General features: G+C 51.5%; 5 protein-coding genes across 5 annotated transcripts; 4 read left to right on the forward strand and 1 right to left on the reverse strand.

The window, feature by feature from the left end:
- Nucleotides 1-113: 113 nt before the first annotated feature.
- On the forward strand, nucleotides 114-766 carry BO80DRAFT_458614 (SNAP receptor SNC2; the record flags this gene model as incomplete). Its single annotated transcript, XM_025722296.1, has 3 exons — nucleotides 114-215; nucleotides 439-670; nucleotides 747-766. The coding sequence occupies 3 exons, from the start codon at nucleotides 114-116 to the stop codon at nucleotides 764-766; spliced, it is 354 nt and encodes a 117-aa protein (XP_025571197.1).
- A 1,542-nt stretch (nucleotides 767-2,308) lies between these two features.
- argEF (bifunctional acetylglutamate kinase/N-acetyl-gamma-glutamyl-phosphate reductase) lies at nucleotides 2,309-5,151 on the forward strand (the record flags this gene model as incomplete). The annotated part of the gene is made up of 3 exons (XM_025716186.1): nucleotides 2,309-4,732; nucleotides 4,788-5,028; nucleotides 5,096-5,151. The coding sequence occupies 3 exons, from the start codon at nucleotides 2,309-2,311 to the stop codon at nucleotides 5,149-5,151; spliced, it is 2,721 nt and encodes a 906-aa protein (XP_025571198.1).
- Nucleotides 5,152-6,277: 1,126 nt separating this feature from the next.
- Nucleotides 6,278-9,381, forward strand: BO80DRAFT_483535 (Rad21/Rec8 N terminal domain protein). Its single transcript, XM_025723436.1, has 7 exons — nucleotides 6,278-6,351; nucleotides 6,433-6,469; nucleotides 6,540-6,680; nucleotides 6,746-6,880; nucleotides 6,956-7,445; nucleotides 7,500-8,066; nucleotides 8,125-9,381. Exons 1-7 carry the CDS (start codon nucleotides 6,333-6,335, stop codon nucleotides 8,887-8,889), a joined length of 2,154 nt encoding a protein of 717 aa, XP_025571199.1. The 5' UTR covers nucleotides 6,278-6,332; the 3' UTR covers nucleotides 8,890-9,381.
- A 1,264-nt stretch (nucleotides 9,382-10,645) lies between these two features.
- Nucleotides 10,646-12,752, forward strand: BO80DRAFT_415864 (DUF3237 domain-containing protein). The gene is made up of 5 exons (XM_025718154.1): nucleotides 10,646-10,897; nucleotides 10,988-11,482; nucleotides 11,546-11,866; nucleotides 11,922-12,216; nucleotides 12,268-12,752. Exons 1-5 carry the CDS (start codon nucleotides 10,829-10,831, stop codon nucleotides 12,294-12,296), a joined length of 1,209 nt encoding a protein of 402 aa, XP_025571200.1. The 5' UTR covers nucleotides 10,646-10,828; the 3' UTR covers nucleotides 12,297-12,752.
- A 658-nt stretch (nucleotides 12,753-13,410) lies between these two features.
- BO80DRAFT_214073 (uncharacterized protein) lies at nucleotides 13,411-13,860 on the reverse strand. Its single transcript, XM_025714335.1, has one exon. It carries the CDS (start codon nucleotides 13,750-13,752, stop codon nucleotides 13,471-13,473), a length of 282 nt encoding a protein of 93 aa, XP_025571201.1. The 5' UTR covers nucleotides 13,753-13,860; the 3' UTR covers nucleotides 13,411-13,470.
- Between the last annotated feature and the right edge of the window lie 25 nt (nucleotides 13,861-13,885).

The following is a 13,885-nucleotide window of genomic DNA, read 5'->3' on the forward strand; positions in this document are numbered from 1 at the left end:
CCCTACGAAAAGGAACAGGCAGCAGCCCGTCACCTCCAGCTCGGTAGTCTGGTGACTTGCCAGGTCCTACATCCCGAATATTGAATACGCCGAGTCCGTCGCATATTACAATCATGTCCGAGCAGCCCTACGATCCCTACATCCCCTCTGGGTCCAACGGGGCCAGCGCCAGTGCTGCGCAGAATGGCGACCCCAGGACGAGGGAAATCGACAAAGTAAGTGGCCGATACGCCTCGCTGCCAGCTCTATTGTACCACAAGAATGTATCGTCCAGGTTGGACTGGAAGTGACCGTACTTCGGTGCTCTTTTGGGGGGGGCTTCTCCGACATTGTTTAGATTTGAGGGCACCCCCGGTTTCGGGATGTTATTGGGCTTCTGTTTATGGTGATATATGTCGCGAACATCTAACTAACGCGTTGTTTCTTTTACTTTATTAGAAAATCCAAGAAACTGTCGACACAATGCGCTCAAACATCTTCAAAGTTTCGGAACGTGGTGAACGTCTAGACTCTCTCCAGGATAAGACGGACAATCTGGCCGTATCAGCCCAGGGATTCCGCAGAGGCGCCAACCGCGTGCGGAAGCAAATGTGGTGGAAGGACATGAAGATGCGCGTGTGCCTCATCATCTGTATCATTATTCTGCTTGTAGTGATTATCGTCCCTACTGGTAAGATCTGCGCTCTTCCCCGGAACACAGCGATTCGGTAAAAGGTCCCGACGGCGCTAACAGGTCCTCCCTCTAGTTGTCACCACCAGACATTAATGATCCTCTTGGGAATGGATGACGTTTTTCTTTCACCTGGCCCTGGTTTATCTGTGTTGAGACCGCGAAGCCTTTGTTTCCAGCTATTAATACCTCCTGCTTTTTTCTCGGGCGTCAACCTACTCGTTCTCACGAATAAAGTATTGTTGTCTCTCTACGCCATTGACGCTATAAGCCGATTTGGGGATTGAGGCTATGCCACATGATTCCATCGACGGTGAAGATGTAAATGATACTCCGGTGCTTCCTCATGTTCAAGTATCAGTGTTGTTTGTTGGTTTGGTTTCCTATGTTTGCTGTTTTCTTATGTGTCTCCTTTGTCTTTCTTTAGCCATGAATGGACTCACCTTCTACCACATCGAACCTCATACGGGCTACTCGGCTCGTATATTGAGTGTACAAATACTTAGATTAACGGAGCTGTCTGGAAGGTAGATATGGCATACTTGAGTTAAGGTTCGTGCTGTGTATAGCGGGTACTAGTGATGGCCAAATCCGCACCCCACGCTGAATGGAAGCGGTCGGAGGATGAGGAGATGAGGAGATGAGATGTGGACCGCGTTAATATCGAATCTGGATACCCAGGGTAACGTGTTAGGTAAGGAGAGGATCAGATAACGAAGAAGGATCCATCTGCACTCAGCACTGACGGCTTTGACATCTGTGGTCTGAGTCGCAATGGAGCACGACTCCAGCGACTCGGGAGCGCGACAGGCTGTCATTCGCTGGCGACCTGATTCTCGGCAGTTAGCGAGATCAGATAACGAGCGCCAGGAGTTATTATTGTATGATGAAAATTGATCAGAGAGGATCAAAGAGGATCGACGGGGCCCATTGCTCGGTTTCCATTACGTGTGTCGACGCGAAAAGGGAAGCAACTCGAGATAGGGAGCGAAGCAACCCGGAGGAAACCGAGGAAACCAGAATGGGCCCGGCCTGAATAATGTGTGGTGAGTCATGCCCGTGTCAGTGTTCGATACCCGGCTCCGAAAGTCGCAGCCAAGCCAGCGTTACTTCGGGCACTTGTGCGGACTGGCATTTATCCCTCAAGGTCGAATTACCAGCTGGAACTTGCGCAATTTATCTCAGTGGTCGGCTGAATTCGCTCAACTCCGGTAGCAGTTGGCTTGGGTTCCCTTGCAAGCAGCCTAAAAACGAGGCAGACGTGCGAGCAGGAAAGATATAATAATTGCGACCGACCACCCTGGAAAGTTGGGAGTCATAGTACTACTAGTCGAGTTCGCGGCCGAAAAGCCCACGGAACCAAGGCGATTGCGGCTAGTCATTGGGTCGGAGCTAGTGAGTAATAATTCCCCCCTCAAGGACATCCGCTCCGAGGAGTGGCCGATAATCAATCTGGACGATCAAACTCTTTGGGGGTTGCGGCAAATTCCCTGATGAACCCGCACCACCTCCGCACAACCTTTTTTCCCTCCTCCTCCTTGTCACTCCTCACCTCACCTACTCAACTGCTCTGACTGCGCCTCTCCCTTCAGACCTCTCCTCTCGACCCTCTGTCCGACTAGGCCTCAAAGCTGCCGCATGCTGGCTGGCAATATGTTCTCCCTTCGCACCGCCGTGCGGAGAGCTTCCACCAGCAAGCCCCTCCGCGCCTTCTCCGCACAGCATGCCGTTTCCTCTGCCAGACTCGGCTCTGCCCGTCATTCCCTGAAGGCCTCCGCCGTCCCCTTGTTGCAGGGTCGCCACTATTCCCGGGCCACTGACCCCCAGCTTTCCTCCACCCGCTCGACCGTTGTCCAGCTGCTGAGCAACATCGGTTCCAAGCGCGAGGTGCAGCAGTATCTCTCTCATTTCACCTCCGTTTCCTCCCAACAGTTCGCTGTCATTAAGGTCGGCGGTGCCATCATCACTGAACACCTCCAGACCCTCTCCTCCGCCCTTGCTTTCCTGAACCATGTTGGCCTTTATCCGATCGTCGTCCACGGTGCTGGTCCTCAGCTCAATCGCATGCTGGAGGACGCCGGTGTGGAGCCTCAGTTCGAAGATGGAATTCGAGTCACCGACGGAAAGACACTGGCCCTGGCTAGGAAGCTGTTCCTGGAGGAGAACCTGAAGCTGATTGAGGAATTGGAGCGCATGGGTGTGAGAGCTCGTCCTCTGAACGCGGGTGTCTTCACCGCCGATTACCTCGACAAGGACAAGTATAACCTGGTTGGCAAGATCAATGGCGTGAACAAGAAGCCAATCGAGTCTGCCATCGAAGCTGGCTGCCTTCCCATCCTTACTTCCATGGCGGAGACTCCTGATGGCCAGGTTCTCAACGTCAACGCTGATGTCGCTGCTGGCGAGTTGGCGCGTGCGCTCCAGCCCCTCAAGATCGTCTACCTCGCCGAGAAGGGTGGCTTGTTCAACGGCGACACCGGCGAGAAGATCTCTGTGATCAACCTCGACGAGGAGTACGACCACCTGATGACTCAGTGGTGGGTGCGTCACGGTACTCGTCTGAAGATCAAGGAGATGAAGGATCTGCTTAGCGACCTTCCTCGTACCTCCAGCGTTGCTATCATCCACCCGGCCGATCTTCAGAAGGAACTCTTCACCGACTCGGGAGCTGGTACTCTGATCCGCAGAGGCAACAAGGTTCACACCAAGACCTCGTTCTCCGAGTTCGAAGATCTGGACAAGCTCAAGGAAGTCCTGGTCCGTGACCGCGAGGGCCTGGATGCCCGCGCCACTGTTGACCGCTATGTCGAGGGCTTGAAGGAGCGTGACTTCAAGGTCTACTACGATGAGCCCATGGAAGCGCTGGCCGTTGTCTTGCCCCCTCAGAAGGATGCTACTTCTTCCTTGGCTCACCTGGCCACCTTCACCATCACCAAGTCCGGATGGTTGACGAATGTCGCCGACAACGTCTTTGCGTCTATCAAGAAGGACTACCCCAAGCTTGTCTGGACCGTCAAGGAGGATGATGAGAACCTCACCTGGTTCTTTGACAAGGCTGATGGTAGCCTCAGCCGTGACGGAGAGGTCCTCTTCTGGTACGGTGTCGAGAGCGGCGAGGAAGTGAAGCAGCTGGTCCAGGAGTTCAACCAGCACGGCCGCCAGATGTTTGGAGATATCAACCTCGAGTCGAGGCTGCACCGCGCTGCCCAGGCGGCTACCAACATTGGCAAGGGATTCGGTGCTAGCGGTGCTTCTGCTGAGCAGAAGCGTGCCTTCTCCTCTACGAGCAATGCTCTGCGGGCTGCTCGTTCAGCGCGCCCGATGGTTCCTGTGAGGGCTGTTAGGACCTACGCCACGACGAACCCCAACCCGCCCCTGGGTGAGAAGAACATGTCCAACGCCCGCCCCTCTAAGGTTGCTCTTATTGGAGCTCGTGGCTACACTGGCCAGGCCCTGATCAACCTCCTCAACGCCCACCCTCACATGGATCTGCGCCACGTCTCTTCGCGCGAGCTCGTTGGCAAGAAGCTGCAGGGCTATGACAAGCGTGAGATCATCTATGAGAACCTCAGCCCCGATGATGTTAAGCGCATGTCCGCGAACGGAGATGTGGACTGCTGGGTCATGGCTCTGCCCAATGGCGTCTGCAAGCCGTTCGTTGATGCCGTCGACCAGGGTTCGGAGACGGGTAACGTCATCGTTGACCTAAGTGCCGATTACCGCTTCGACAGCAAGTGGACTTACGGTCTTCCTGAATTGGTCAGCCGTTCCAAGATCGCCCAGGCTACCCGTATTGCCAACCCTGGATGCTACGCCACTGCCGCTCAGATCGGAATTGCTCCTCTTGTCCCGTTCCTCGGTGGTCAGCCCACCACCTTCGGTGTTTCCGGATACTCTGGAGCTGGCACTAAGCCAAGCCCCAAGAACGACGTGGAGAACCTCACCAACAACATCATCCCCTACAGCTTGACTGATCACATCCACGAGAAGGAAATCAGCGCACAGCTCGGTACCAGCGTTGCGTTCATTCCTCACGTTGCTGTCTGGTTCCAGGGCATTCACGTATGTTTTGGTCCTTTTCCTTAAATCAATTCAGTCGAAACTGACTTCTGTCCAGCACACCATCAGCATTCCGCTGAAGGAGGAGATGACCTCTCGTGACATTCGCAACATCTACCAGGACCGTTATGCTGGTGAGAAGCTTGTGAAGATCGTTGGCGAGCCTCCTTCCGTCAAAGACATTGCTGGCCGCCATGGCGTTGAGGTCGGTGGCTTTGCCGTCCACTCCAGTGGCAAGCGGGTTGTCGTGTGTGCTACCATTGACAACCTGCTCAAGGGTGCCGCCACCCAGTGCTTGCGTGAGTCCCTCAGTTCAACAGCCCTTGAATTGAACAGATGGAATAACAGCTAATACGATCTCTACAGAGAACATGAACCTTGCCCTTGGCTACGGCGAATACCAGGGCATCCCCCTTGACTAGGTGTCACCCATTTGTTAAATACGCCTCATGTAACATTGATCTGGTCCGAGGGTAGGTATAGAATCCCGGGACGTCTTTTTTTTGGGAATCGAGAAAAACAATTTTCGTGTCTAATTTCTGGTTTGATCTTTCTCGCATGTCTCATACCCCACGTGCATCTTCCTGGGTTGCTATGGGTTGGAGATAATTGTAGGACCTTTTACCTCTTTCTTCATTCTCCATAGTCAACTTGATTTCTTCTGCTTATTGTCCTCAATTTCTGCTTCATTCCTTCTCCATAGAGTCCTGACCTCCCTCATTGTCTCGTGTCGCCTTTCTTTTCTTGTCTCAACGGACACTGAAAAGCAAGTCTTCTGTATTATGTCTCTGTGGTCTTATCGGCGCTGGTGCAGTGCAGCAATATAGATGGGGAACGGAAAAGCTCGGTCTGGTCTTATAGTAATTGAATTCACACGCAATTCGCTCATTTGGATACTGCCCTTGCTCACATCGTCCGGTGCTCGAGCAAATCTGTCTAGCTCACTCTAATCAATGGAAAAATGTACAGACCTCACAGTATTTAAAATGGAAAATTTCACCAGCGAGCTTTTGCTCCTGTTCACTCCGGTCTGCTCCTAAGCGAAGAACTTCCAGTTCAAGTCTCCCACTCATGTATGCATCCTCACTTACTCCCAACTGATCCTACCCACGTCTATATCCCTTCCAGACTCACAAACCTGCCTAAGTCTCTCACTTGTCACCTTATACTGCTACACAATTAATTCCCTACTGACTCCCATAGTCTGCATTCTTCTTTTCTCCAACTGGAATCATCTAATCCGCTGAACGGGCGTCTTTCCAGGCGGGTAGCCAGTGCAGTAAGTGATGACTTGACCCCTCCAAATCTCCAGCATTTATCCATCTAGCACATGATAGTTGGGTCTCAAGGCTGAACCCATCTGCTTAACCTAGAATCTCTTTACGCAAGTCTGTTGAGTCATTCCTTAGGTAGACGCATCCGCTTGCTCATCTTACTCCGCCCACGATTCGCGTCTGTCTTCACGCGATACTCTGATAAACACGAGAAGGTTTTGAGGTATTTACACGCGCTCCAAGTCACTTGCTGGCTTTCAAAAGGTGGATATCGGCTCAAGGGACGCGTCGGGGCGCGTTCTTCTGGGCTGATAAGAAGGGGAGCTGGGATGTTTTATAGTCACGAGAGTACGTCGATTCGACTTAACATCTCAGAGCGTTGCGTCCTAATCTGGGCTGGATGGCGCTGATGTCTTCTACTTCTGACAGTTCTTACTTCTCCCGAGCATGGCGTTGCTACGGTCTGGTAGGTGGTTTCCCTTACTCCGGATTCCTTAGGGGCTCTTTCAAATAAGCTGATATTGCGGCGTCTACAGGCTGGTCGCCACTCTGGGCTCGAGATCTATCACTAGAAGACTGAACAGAAAGGCTATATTGGATGTCGATGTCCCCAAAGCGTGTGGCGTCATCATGGATCCGGCGGCACCGATGGCGCTGAGGCTTCAAGGAAACTTGCTGTGAGATCAATATAGCACGGAAAGCTTTAGAGCATGGCTGCTGATGAGGATATGGTTTAATCTAGATATGGAGTGTCAAGGGTATACAACCAACAGTGTGGGTATACACTCACAGACGTCCAAGCGATGCATGATAGAATGAGAGCGGTGCTCAAGGTCATGCCGGGAGGTGGACTGGACCCATCAGCAGGAAAGGCTAGGTTTGTCTTCCATTCGTTGTGTTGATGTTCCACGCAGCCATTACTATTTATGCCCCGTGCTTACGCTCTGTCTAGGCCAGAGCAGCTCATTTTACCATACGACCCGAGTTTCCTCCCGGAAATCAACCTGCCTGGCTTGGGCCTCGACCTTTCGAAATTCAGTCTGTCGATTGACATGAACCTGAGTCAACAATCTAGTCTGGCTTGGCCAAAGACACCAGACCTTAGCCAATCTGTCCTTTCACAACCTACCAGCCTTCGATTGGACTTATCTTCTGATGATATCATCTTGAGAGATGTAGGTGGATTCAGCTCGGATACCAATGTCACCCGATACGGTGGAAAAGCCATTGATTTTACCGGCATCGAACCATTTGCTCTTAACGAGGAATCTGGCGTAATTCTCCAACAAGACTTCGAATTCGATGAGGATGGGAACATCATCGAGCTTGGCGGCTCGCATCAAGCCGAAACAAGACCCCGGGGCGTCACATCATCGGTGTTCGGAGAGAGAGCTGTAGAAGATAAGGCGGATGGTCTAGAAGACATTGTTATGGACGATCAGGTAGCGCCCCACTGATAAGTCAATAGGTCCATGACTGACGTGAGGCCGCATTAGCCAGACTTTTTTGATCAACGAGTAAAGACAGCACCAAGGAAAGAGCCAGAAGTGAGGCCAGCTGACGCCCAGAAGACCGCAAGCAACCGTCCTTCAATATTCGATCAGCCAGGCGAAGACGAAGACATTGTGGAGTCGAAAGCAGCAATGCAACAGAGACAGAGAGTCCCCAAAGTCATTGGCTTAGACGACCAGATCGCACTCCGAAATACTGAATTGGCTCAGCTGAATGATAACTATGTGCGGAACATGAGGGCTGCCTCAAAACAAAAGCAACGAAATAAACTTCCGACACTAGCAAAGAGAAATGCTGCCTTCTGGGTCTTCGGTCAAGGTCTTGGATCTGTCGGCATTGGTGTGGGATCTTCTCGTGTCTTGCATCCGTTGCATTCATTCTCGGGCGAGAAACTATACGATGCACTCAATCCTGACCTTATCAATAAAGGCAAGAAACGTATCCACCCCTCGGTAGAGGAAGAGGATGCCTTCGAAACACGACGTGTACGTCCAAGAGTGGAGGACGAGGAACAGATCGGCCGCTTCAACGACGATGGCTTCTGGCATGGGGTTTGTATATGCTATGCTCCCTCTGTGTAAACGAACGCAACTAACATCTTTCCCACAGGATGTTGAAATAGGTCGCAATGCTCCACCAGACCTTCACGATGACAACTCCATCCAAATGCCATGGAATGTCACAGCTTCCATCCAGAGCTCTCGACAAGGTTCCTCTGCCGCGAAGATTTTCCACGGATTTGGCAGCGCCAGTGACTTTTCTTCACATGGCATCTCTGATGTTGGTCTTGGAAGGCCACGGAGCCGTCTCACGAGCGCAAGTCCTCTTGCAGGCCGTGGTTTCGATATTGAAGCCCTTCACAGTCTTGCGATTCCCGGCAATGAAGGTGATGAGATGAACAACCTTGATGACTTTGATATAAGCCAGTATCTACACACTGAACTTGACGCAGATAATGCCGGAGTGTTGGATGAAAAACCAGTAATCGAAGCCGGTCCAACACGCATTCATGCTTTTCAGAGCCTGCAAGCGTTCAATGATGACTCGCAAAAATCAACACTAGACCAGGAGAGCTTGAACTTTTTTGAGTATCTAACCACCAGACTAACTACAGCAACTGAAAATAATAAAGAAGGATGGACTGGCCTACAGTCGAATCTAGCCGAGGCAGTTAAGACGATGTCATTCTCCACGCTTCTTCCTCCACAGAAGACCTCTCGTGTTGTGGCTACCCAAGGCCTTATGCATGTACTCACACTTGCCACTAAAGGTATTCTCGCAGTACATCAAGAAGCCTACGAAGACCAAAGCAGCGAAGAGTACGGTGTGCGATACAAGTATGGTGAAATTCACTTATGCGTACCCGGATTGTAGATGTTCCCCTGCAGCAGAGCGTTCGTCATGTGTTTCCAGCTCCGTGGACGACAGGTCCTTTGTATTGAGTTCTCAATTTCCTTTCACTATGTTCTACTCTCTATCTACTTACTTCTAATTCTAATCTGTCAATCATCTTCTAAGCGACCGTTTGAGGTACGCTCGATTTACTTTCTAAGACAGCCGGCCCATCTAAATCTCATGTCAATAATGTCTTACCCCCAGATATCACGACTTCTAGTCCGCTTCCTGTAACGTGAGCCAATAGGCCAACATCTATGACTAAGACATCCCATGGGTTAGAAATCCTCGTTGAACAAAGGTAAGCACGGTTGGCAGATAAGATTATAACAAGCCTATGACCAATGTCCCAATGTAGGCGGCAAGTACGGAGTATAAATCTCGACAAAGATTTCCGGAACCAAGATGACAACATACAACATACGAGCCACGACGGAATGAAGCGACAGGGCAAAGAAAGGAAGGCTCGCGATTGGTCTCGGCCGATTGGTGGGCCGGTGATCTCATTACAAGATGAGGAGACCAGTTCAGCGTGGACCACGTCGGTTGGCAATCTGGGCAGCTGTTAAATGCCTCCATAGAACGCAGGAGTTCTATTTTCAATTTGTCGAAAGGGCGTCGTCGTCACTTTTCACGGGTGTAAAAACGACGGTCCCTGATTAGATCCATACCAGGTACGGTATACTACGCAGTAATACACTTCCTCGATAGATGCGTCTATTTGTACGGATGTTTACCAGATCTGATCTGATCAGATCAGATTCAGGTATCCGTCTTGAGGGGGTCCCACGATCAACAAGATTTGGGAACCTCACACTTCGTATTCACCACCCACATTCTCCGTTCCGCAGTGATAACGTCCAGGGGCCTCCAAGACACGGAAACACGCGAGGTTGGCGGTGGCTGTGCCGCGCTGGGCTGCGTTCCTTACACAGCATACGCTGTCCGAGAGTACACCGTAGCGTGATCGCGAGGCAAGACGCCATGAATATTTTAGATTCAAGACAGTTGATGACGGTCTCAGGGTCCGAGTTGGATCTGCTACTAAAGTATGGAGTTATGCGAAATGACAGCACAGCAAGCATCCGCGCGGACCGGCGATAAGTTGTGAGACGCGGTATATCGAAACTGTAAATGTGCCGATCGTTCCATACCCTTACACCGGTACCAGTACCTGGTCCTGGGATACTAACGGGGTATTGGGGCACGAACGCATCTATAAGGATGTATACACGGGACTACGGGTTCCTCCGTGATGATCGACTTGGGCTGCATTTCGAATTTCTTTTCCATTTCCCTGGCTTGAGGGATTGAAGGGCCCCCCGCTGATAGGCCTGGAAGCGTCCGCTTATTTTGGGAACGTGGTCGGCTTGGTCAGCCTGCCGCGTGACAAATTTTGACTTTGGGGGGTCTGAGGCACCCCAGACCAAGTTGCACCTGCTGGGGGGGGGATGTCATTGACTGTCTTTGTTTTGGGGACAAAGAAATGAAGATGGAGGGATGGGAATAGCGAGGCAGAAGTGAACAGCACGATCCAACAATAAACGATCGCATCCATCGTAGTGGTCAGAAATCAGTAATCCAGTAATGCTGTGCGGGTTGAAACCCCTCGGGATCAAAATTACGCGGGTGGTAAGGTCTCGTCCTGACAGGCTCGCGTAAGTTAACCGCCACCGTCTCGGTCTTGTCTTGTCCCCGTCTTGTCTTGTCTCGTTCGTTCTCCCTGGCCGTCAAACACTCTTCCTTTTCACTCTCGCTCCCCCGAGTCGTCCTCGCTGCCTCGTCCACGTCCTCATCCTGCTCCCTCGCCCTCGACCTCATCCCCATCCTCCGGAGGCGCCCTTCTTATCATCTTTCTAGCCGGTTCCCCCCGTTCAAGCCACCCACCATCGATCTATTCAGCCCCTTCGTCGTGAACATGGGTCGGACCGTCGACCAGGAAGTTCACGCGGCGTTCGTCGAGTTCCGCGCCAAGGAAGACGATAAGGTGCGTGACTCCTGTATTTCCCGTAATATTTCAACCCGCCGCCCAACACCAGCGTCACTGACATGACGACCGGCTTGTTTGCTTTCGCAGTGTCTTTCCGTCCAGTGTATCTACTGCCAGCAGATTCGCGCAAAGAACACCTCGCGCCAGAAGCAGCACCTGCTCGAGTGCCCCGGCCTCCGCGGCCACACCAACCCTCAGCCCCAGTCCCAGTCCGCCCAGGCCGCCCCGAATGGCATCACCGCTGCTAATGGCTATACTCCCACCCCCAATGGTGCTGCTGCCACCGCGCCGGGCCCTGGCCCTGGCCCCGGTGCTCTCGCGACTCCCAACGGTCCCATGATGTCTAACGGCGTTAATCCACATGCTACCCCGATGCAGACGCCGCTGCAGAACATGCAGGGTCGCGCCTCGCTCCCGACTACAGGCCCTGCCGGAACCGCTACCACGGCCTCGGCCGCGCAGCAGGCCCCTCGTGCGACTCCCAAGTCCAAGCCCAAGACCTCGACCTCGAATCTGCCCGCTCCGCCTCTCGATGATGTCCATGCCGCTTTCGTGGAGTTCCGTGCCAAGGAGGAAGATAAGGTGAGCGAGGATATGGCCCATCCGTTGTCAGAAGGAACCCTATGTCTGACCGATTGCGATCAGTGTCTGTCCGTCCAATGCATCTACTGTCAGCAGGTTCGCGCGAAGAACACCAGTCGTCAGCGTCAACACTTGCTGGAATGTCCTACCTACCTCAGTGTCATGAAAGACTCGATCCCCGCCAACAACCTCCTCCATACCTTCCCCGAAGGCGATGTGGCCCGTTCCCTGCAAATCCCCGCCCCCACCTTGGAACTGGACTTCCGCATGAGCATTAAGATGAACCCGAAGGTGTCCGTGGGTGAGAGTATTTGGGGTCAGCGTGACTGGGTAACCTTCGTCGGTGGTCAATGGGCCGGTCGATGGGGCAAGGGCATTGTTTTGGTGAGTGTCCCTTGCTGTCAATTACTATCTTCGCGACATGCTCACGGTGTTATAGCCTGGAGGACAGGACTCGCAGGTCGTGACCAAGGAATCTTCGACAAGCCTTCGAGCGAGCTACATGCTCCAGACCGCCGACGATCCCCCCGCCTACATTGTCGTCAAAACCAACGGCTGGTTGACGGGTGCCAAAGACATTCTGGACAAGGTCAACGACCCCGGTATGGCGGACGGTATTAATCCCAACACCTACAAATATCGCATCAACCTGTACATGGAAACCGGTGACGAGCGTTACGCGTTTTTGAACACCCTGATGTGGATCGGCAGTGGCTGCCGCAGGGGCCATGAAGGTCAGTACCCCACCGGTCATTGAGCCAACTTCACACGCTAACGGTGTCCAGTCATCTTTGATGCATTCCGCGTCAACTAATCTGCCATCATATTGCAGCTGTTTTGTCCGTTATTGAGCGAGTAGCAATTGTTTCATGGGGGAAAATCGCGTCTTGGTTGTTTTCTTTCCACCTTTGATTGAGTTCTTCTCTTCTGAAGTGTGGCTTGTGTATTTATCTCTTCATCTGCGTGGGTTATGCCTCTAGGGATACCTACCTTGTCATCACTTCATCACCGTCACGAGTCCGCTTGATGCGTTCGTTCGAGCACATTCGAATGTTCTATTATGACTTGTTTGGTTTTCTTCTCATTGAACTCAACTTGTAAGACTGTTTATTTCTTTTTTTAATTTCATTTCCTAGGAGCAGAAGCAAGATTGTCATGAGTCTCAACCGGTTTGTCTTTTTCTTTTTCCGTCGAATCTTCGACGCTAATACGTGAAGCATGGAGGACACATCATGTATCTCTATTTCAGAATGGATATTGACCACCTAGCTGCTTACATGAGAAGATCCGTAAAGTAACGAACCGCCCATCGCAGGGGTTCCCATGACACTTCAGTTTGAGGTGATCATTTTTCACTATACAACTCCTCACCAACTCGATTTTTCAGAGGAACTGACCTTCGCAGACACCACCAAAAATACATATTATACACACCACCTTACTTGAGGTTATATATATCATCCTGATCCCACAGTACACAAATACAAATACACAACTATACTCATACTCATACCAAACCCCAACGTGGGAAGTCCGACGGGTTAGTAGTAAAGTATACCATACACCCGACAATTACTATACTTACCGGAGCGGCCAGTATGATACAGAACCGTCCAATCAGATTGTATTATCGGTATGTATTACTTGGATCCTACTAGTATACCTCACTGTTTTTAATAATCTGTAATATTTTATTAGGCGATGTATGGCCGGGGTTCGGTCGTATTATGTACATACGTAGATAGAAGATGGGTATTGATGAGGGTGGTGGGGGGGGGGGGGGTGGTGCATAGTCAAGCTACTTCGTACGAGTACGGAGTAGTTGCTGGGTATTGCAATGAGTGTTTGGTTTGGCGGCAGACAGAATAATGTGTGATGAGTGAGTGATTGGTCTCAATGGGTTGATAACCTGGGGAAGGGATGTAAGGAATGCTTGGAGACTTGTGCTGGTGCTGCTGCCTGGATTCAGCTAGGCATCAGTGACCTGCCTAGGGATGATTTGGTTGCCTTGGGAAGTGGAGGAGAGGGGTGGGGACGCTAGGGGGGAGGGGGTTGATGGGGTGGTTAGTGTTACCTAGTAGTTGGGATTGCTTGGTCTGAGGGGTTGTAGATGGGTTGCGGAATTCGGTCGTAAGTTGTGAACTGCATGATAATATGCTTGGTTCTTGTTTGGTTCTTGGAGGAAAAGCGGTTGGTTGAGTATGGGAAGTTCTCAAAGATGCATTGGTTGAAGGTGGGATTACCTTGCCTCGATTAGACCACTGCCGCATTGGAAAGGCAGAGTAGATCTCAAGCGCGTTCTGACGTTCTCGGTCGACGGAAATCGAAGATATTAGGTTTTGTTGATGAAATGACTTCTGTTGTGATAGCCAGAATTTTCCAAAGAATATTGTATTTCAATCT

This window comes from Aspergillus ibericus (genome assembly GCF_003184845.1).
Source record: "Aspergillus ibericus CBS 121593 unplaced genomic scaffold BO80scaffold_51, whole genome shotgun sequence".
Lineage (NCBI taxonomy): Eukaryota > Fungi > Ascomycota > Eurotiomycetes > Eurotiales > Aspergillaceae > Aspergillus > Aspergillus ibericus.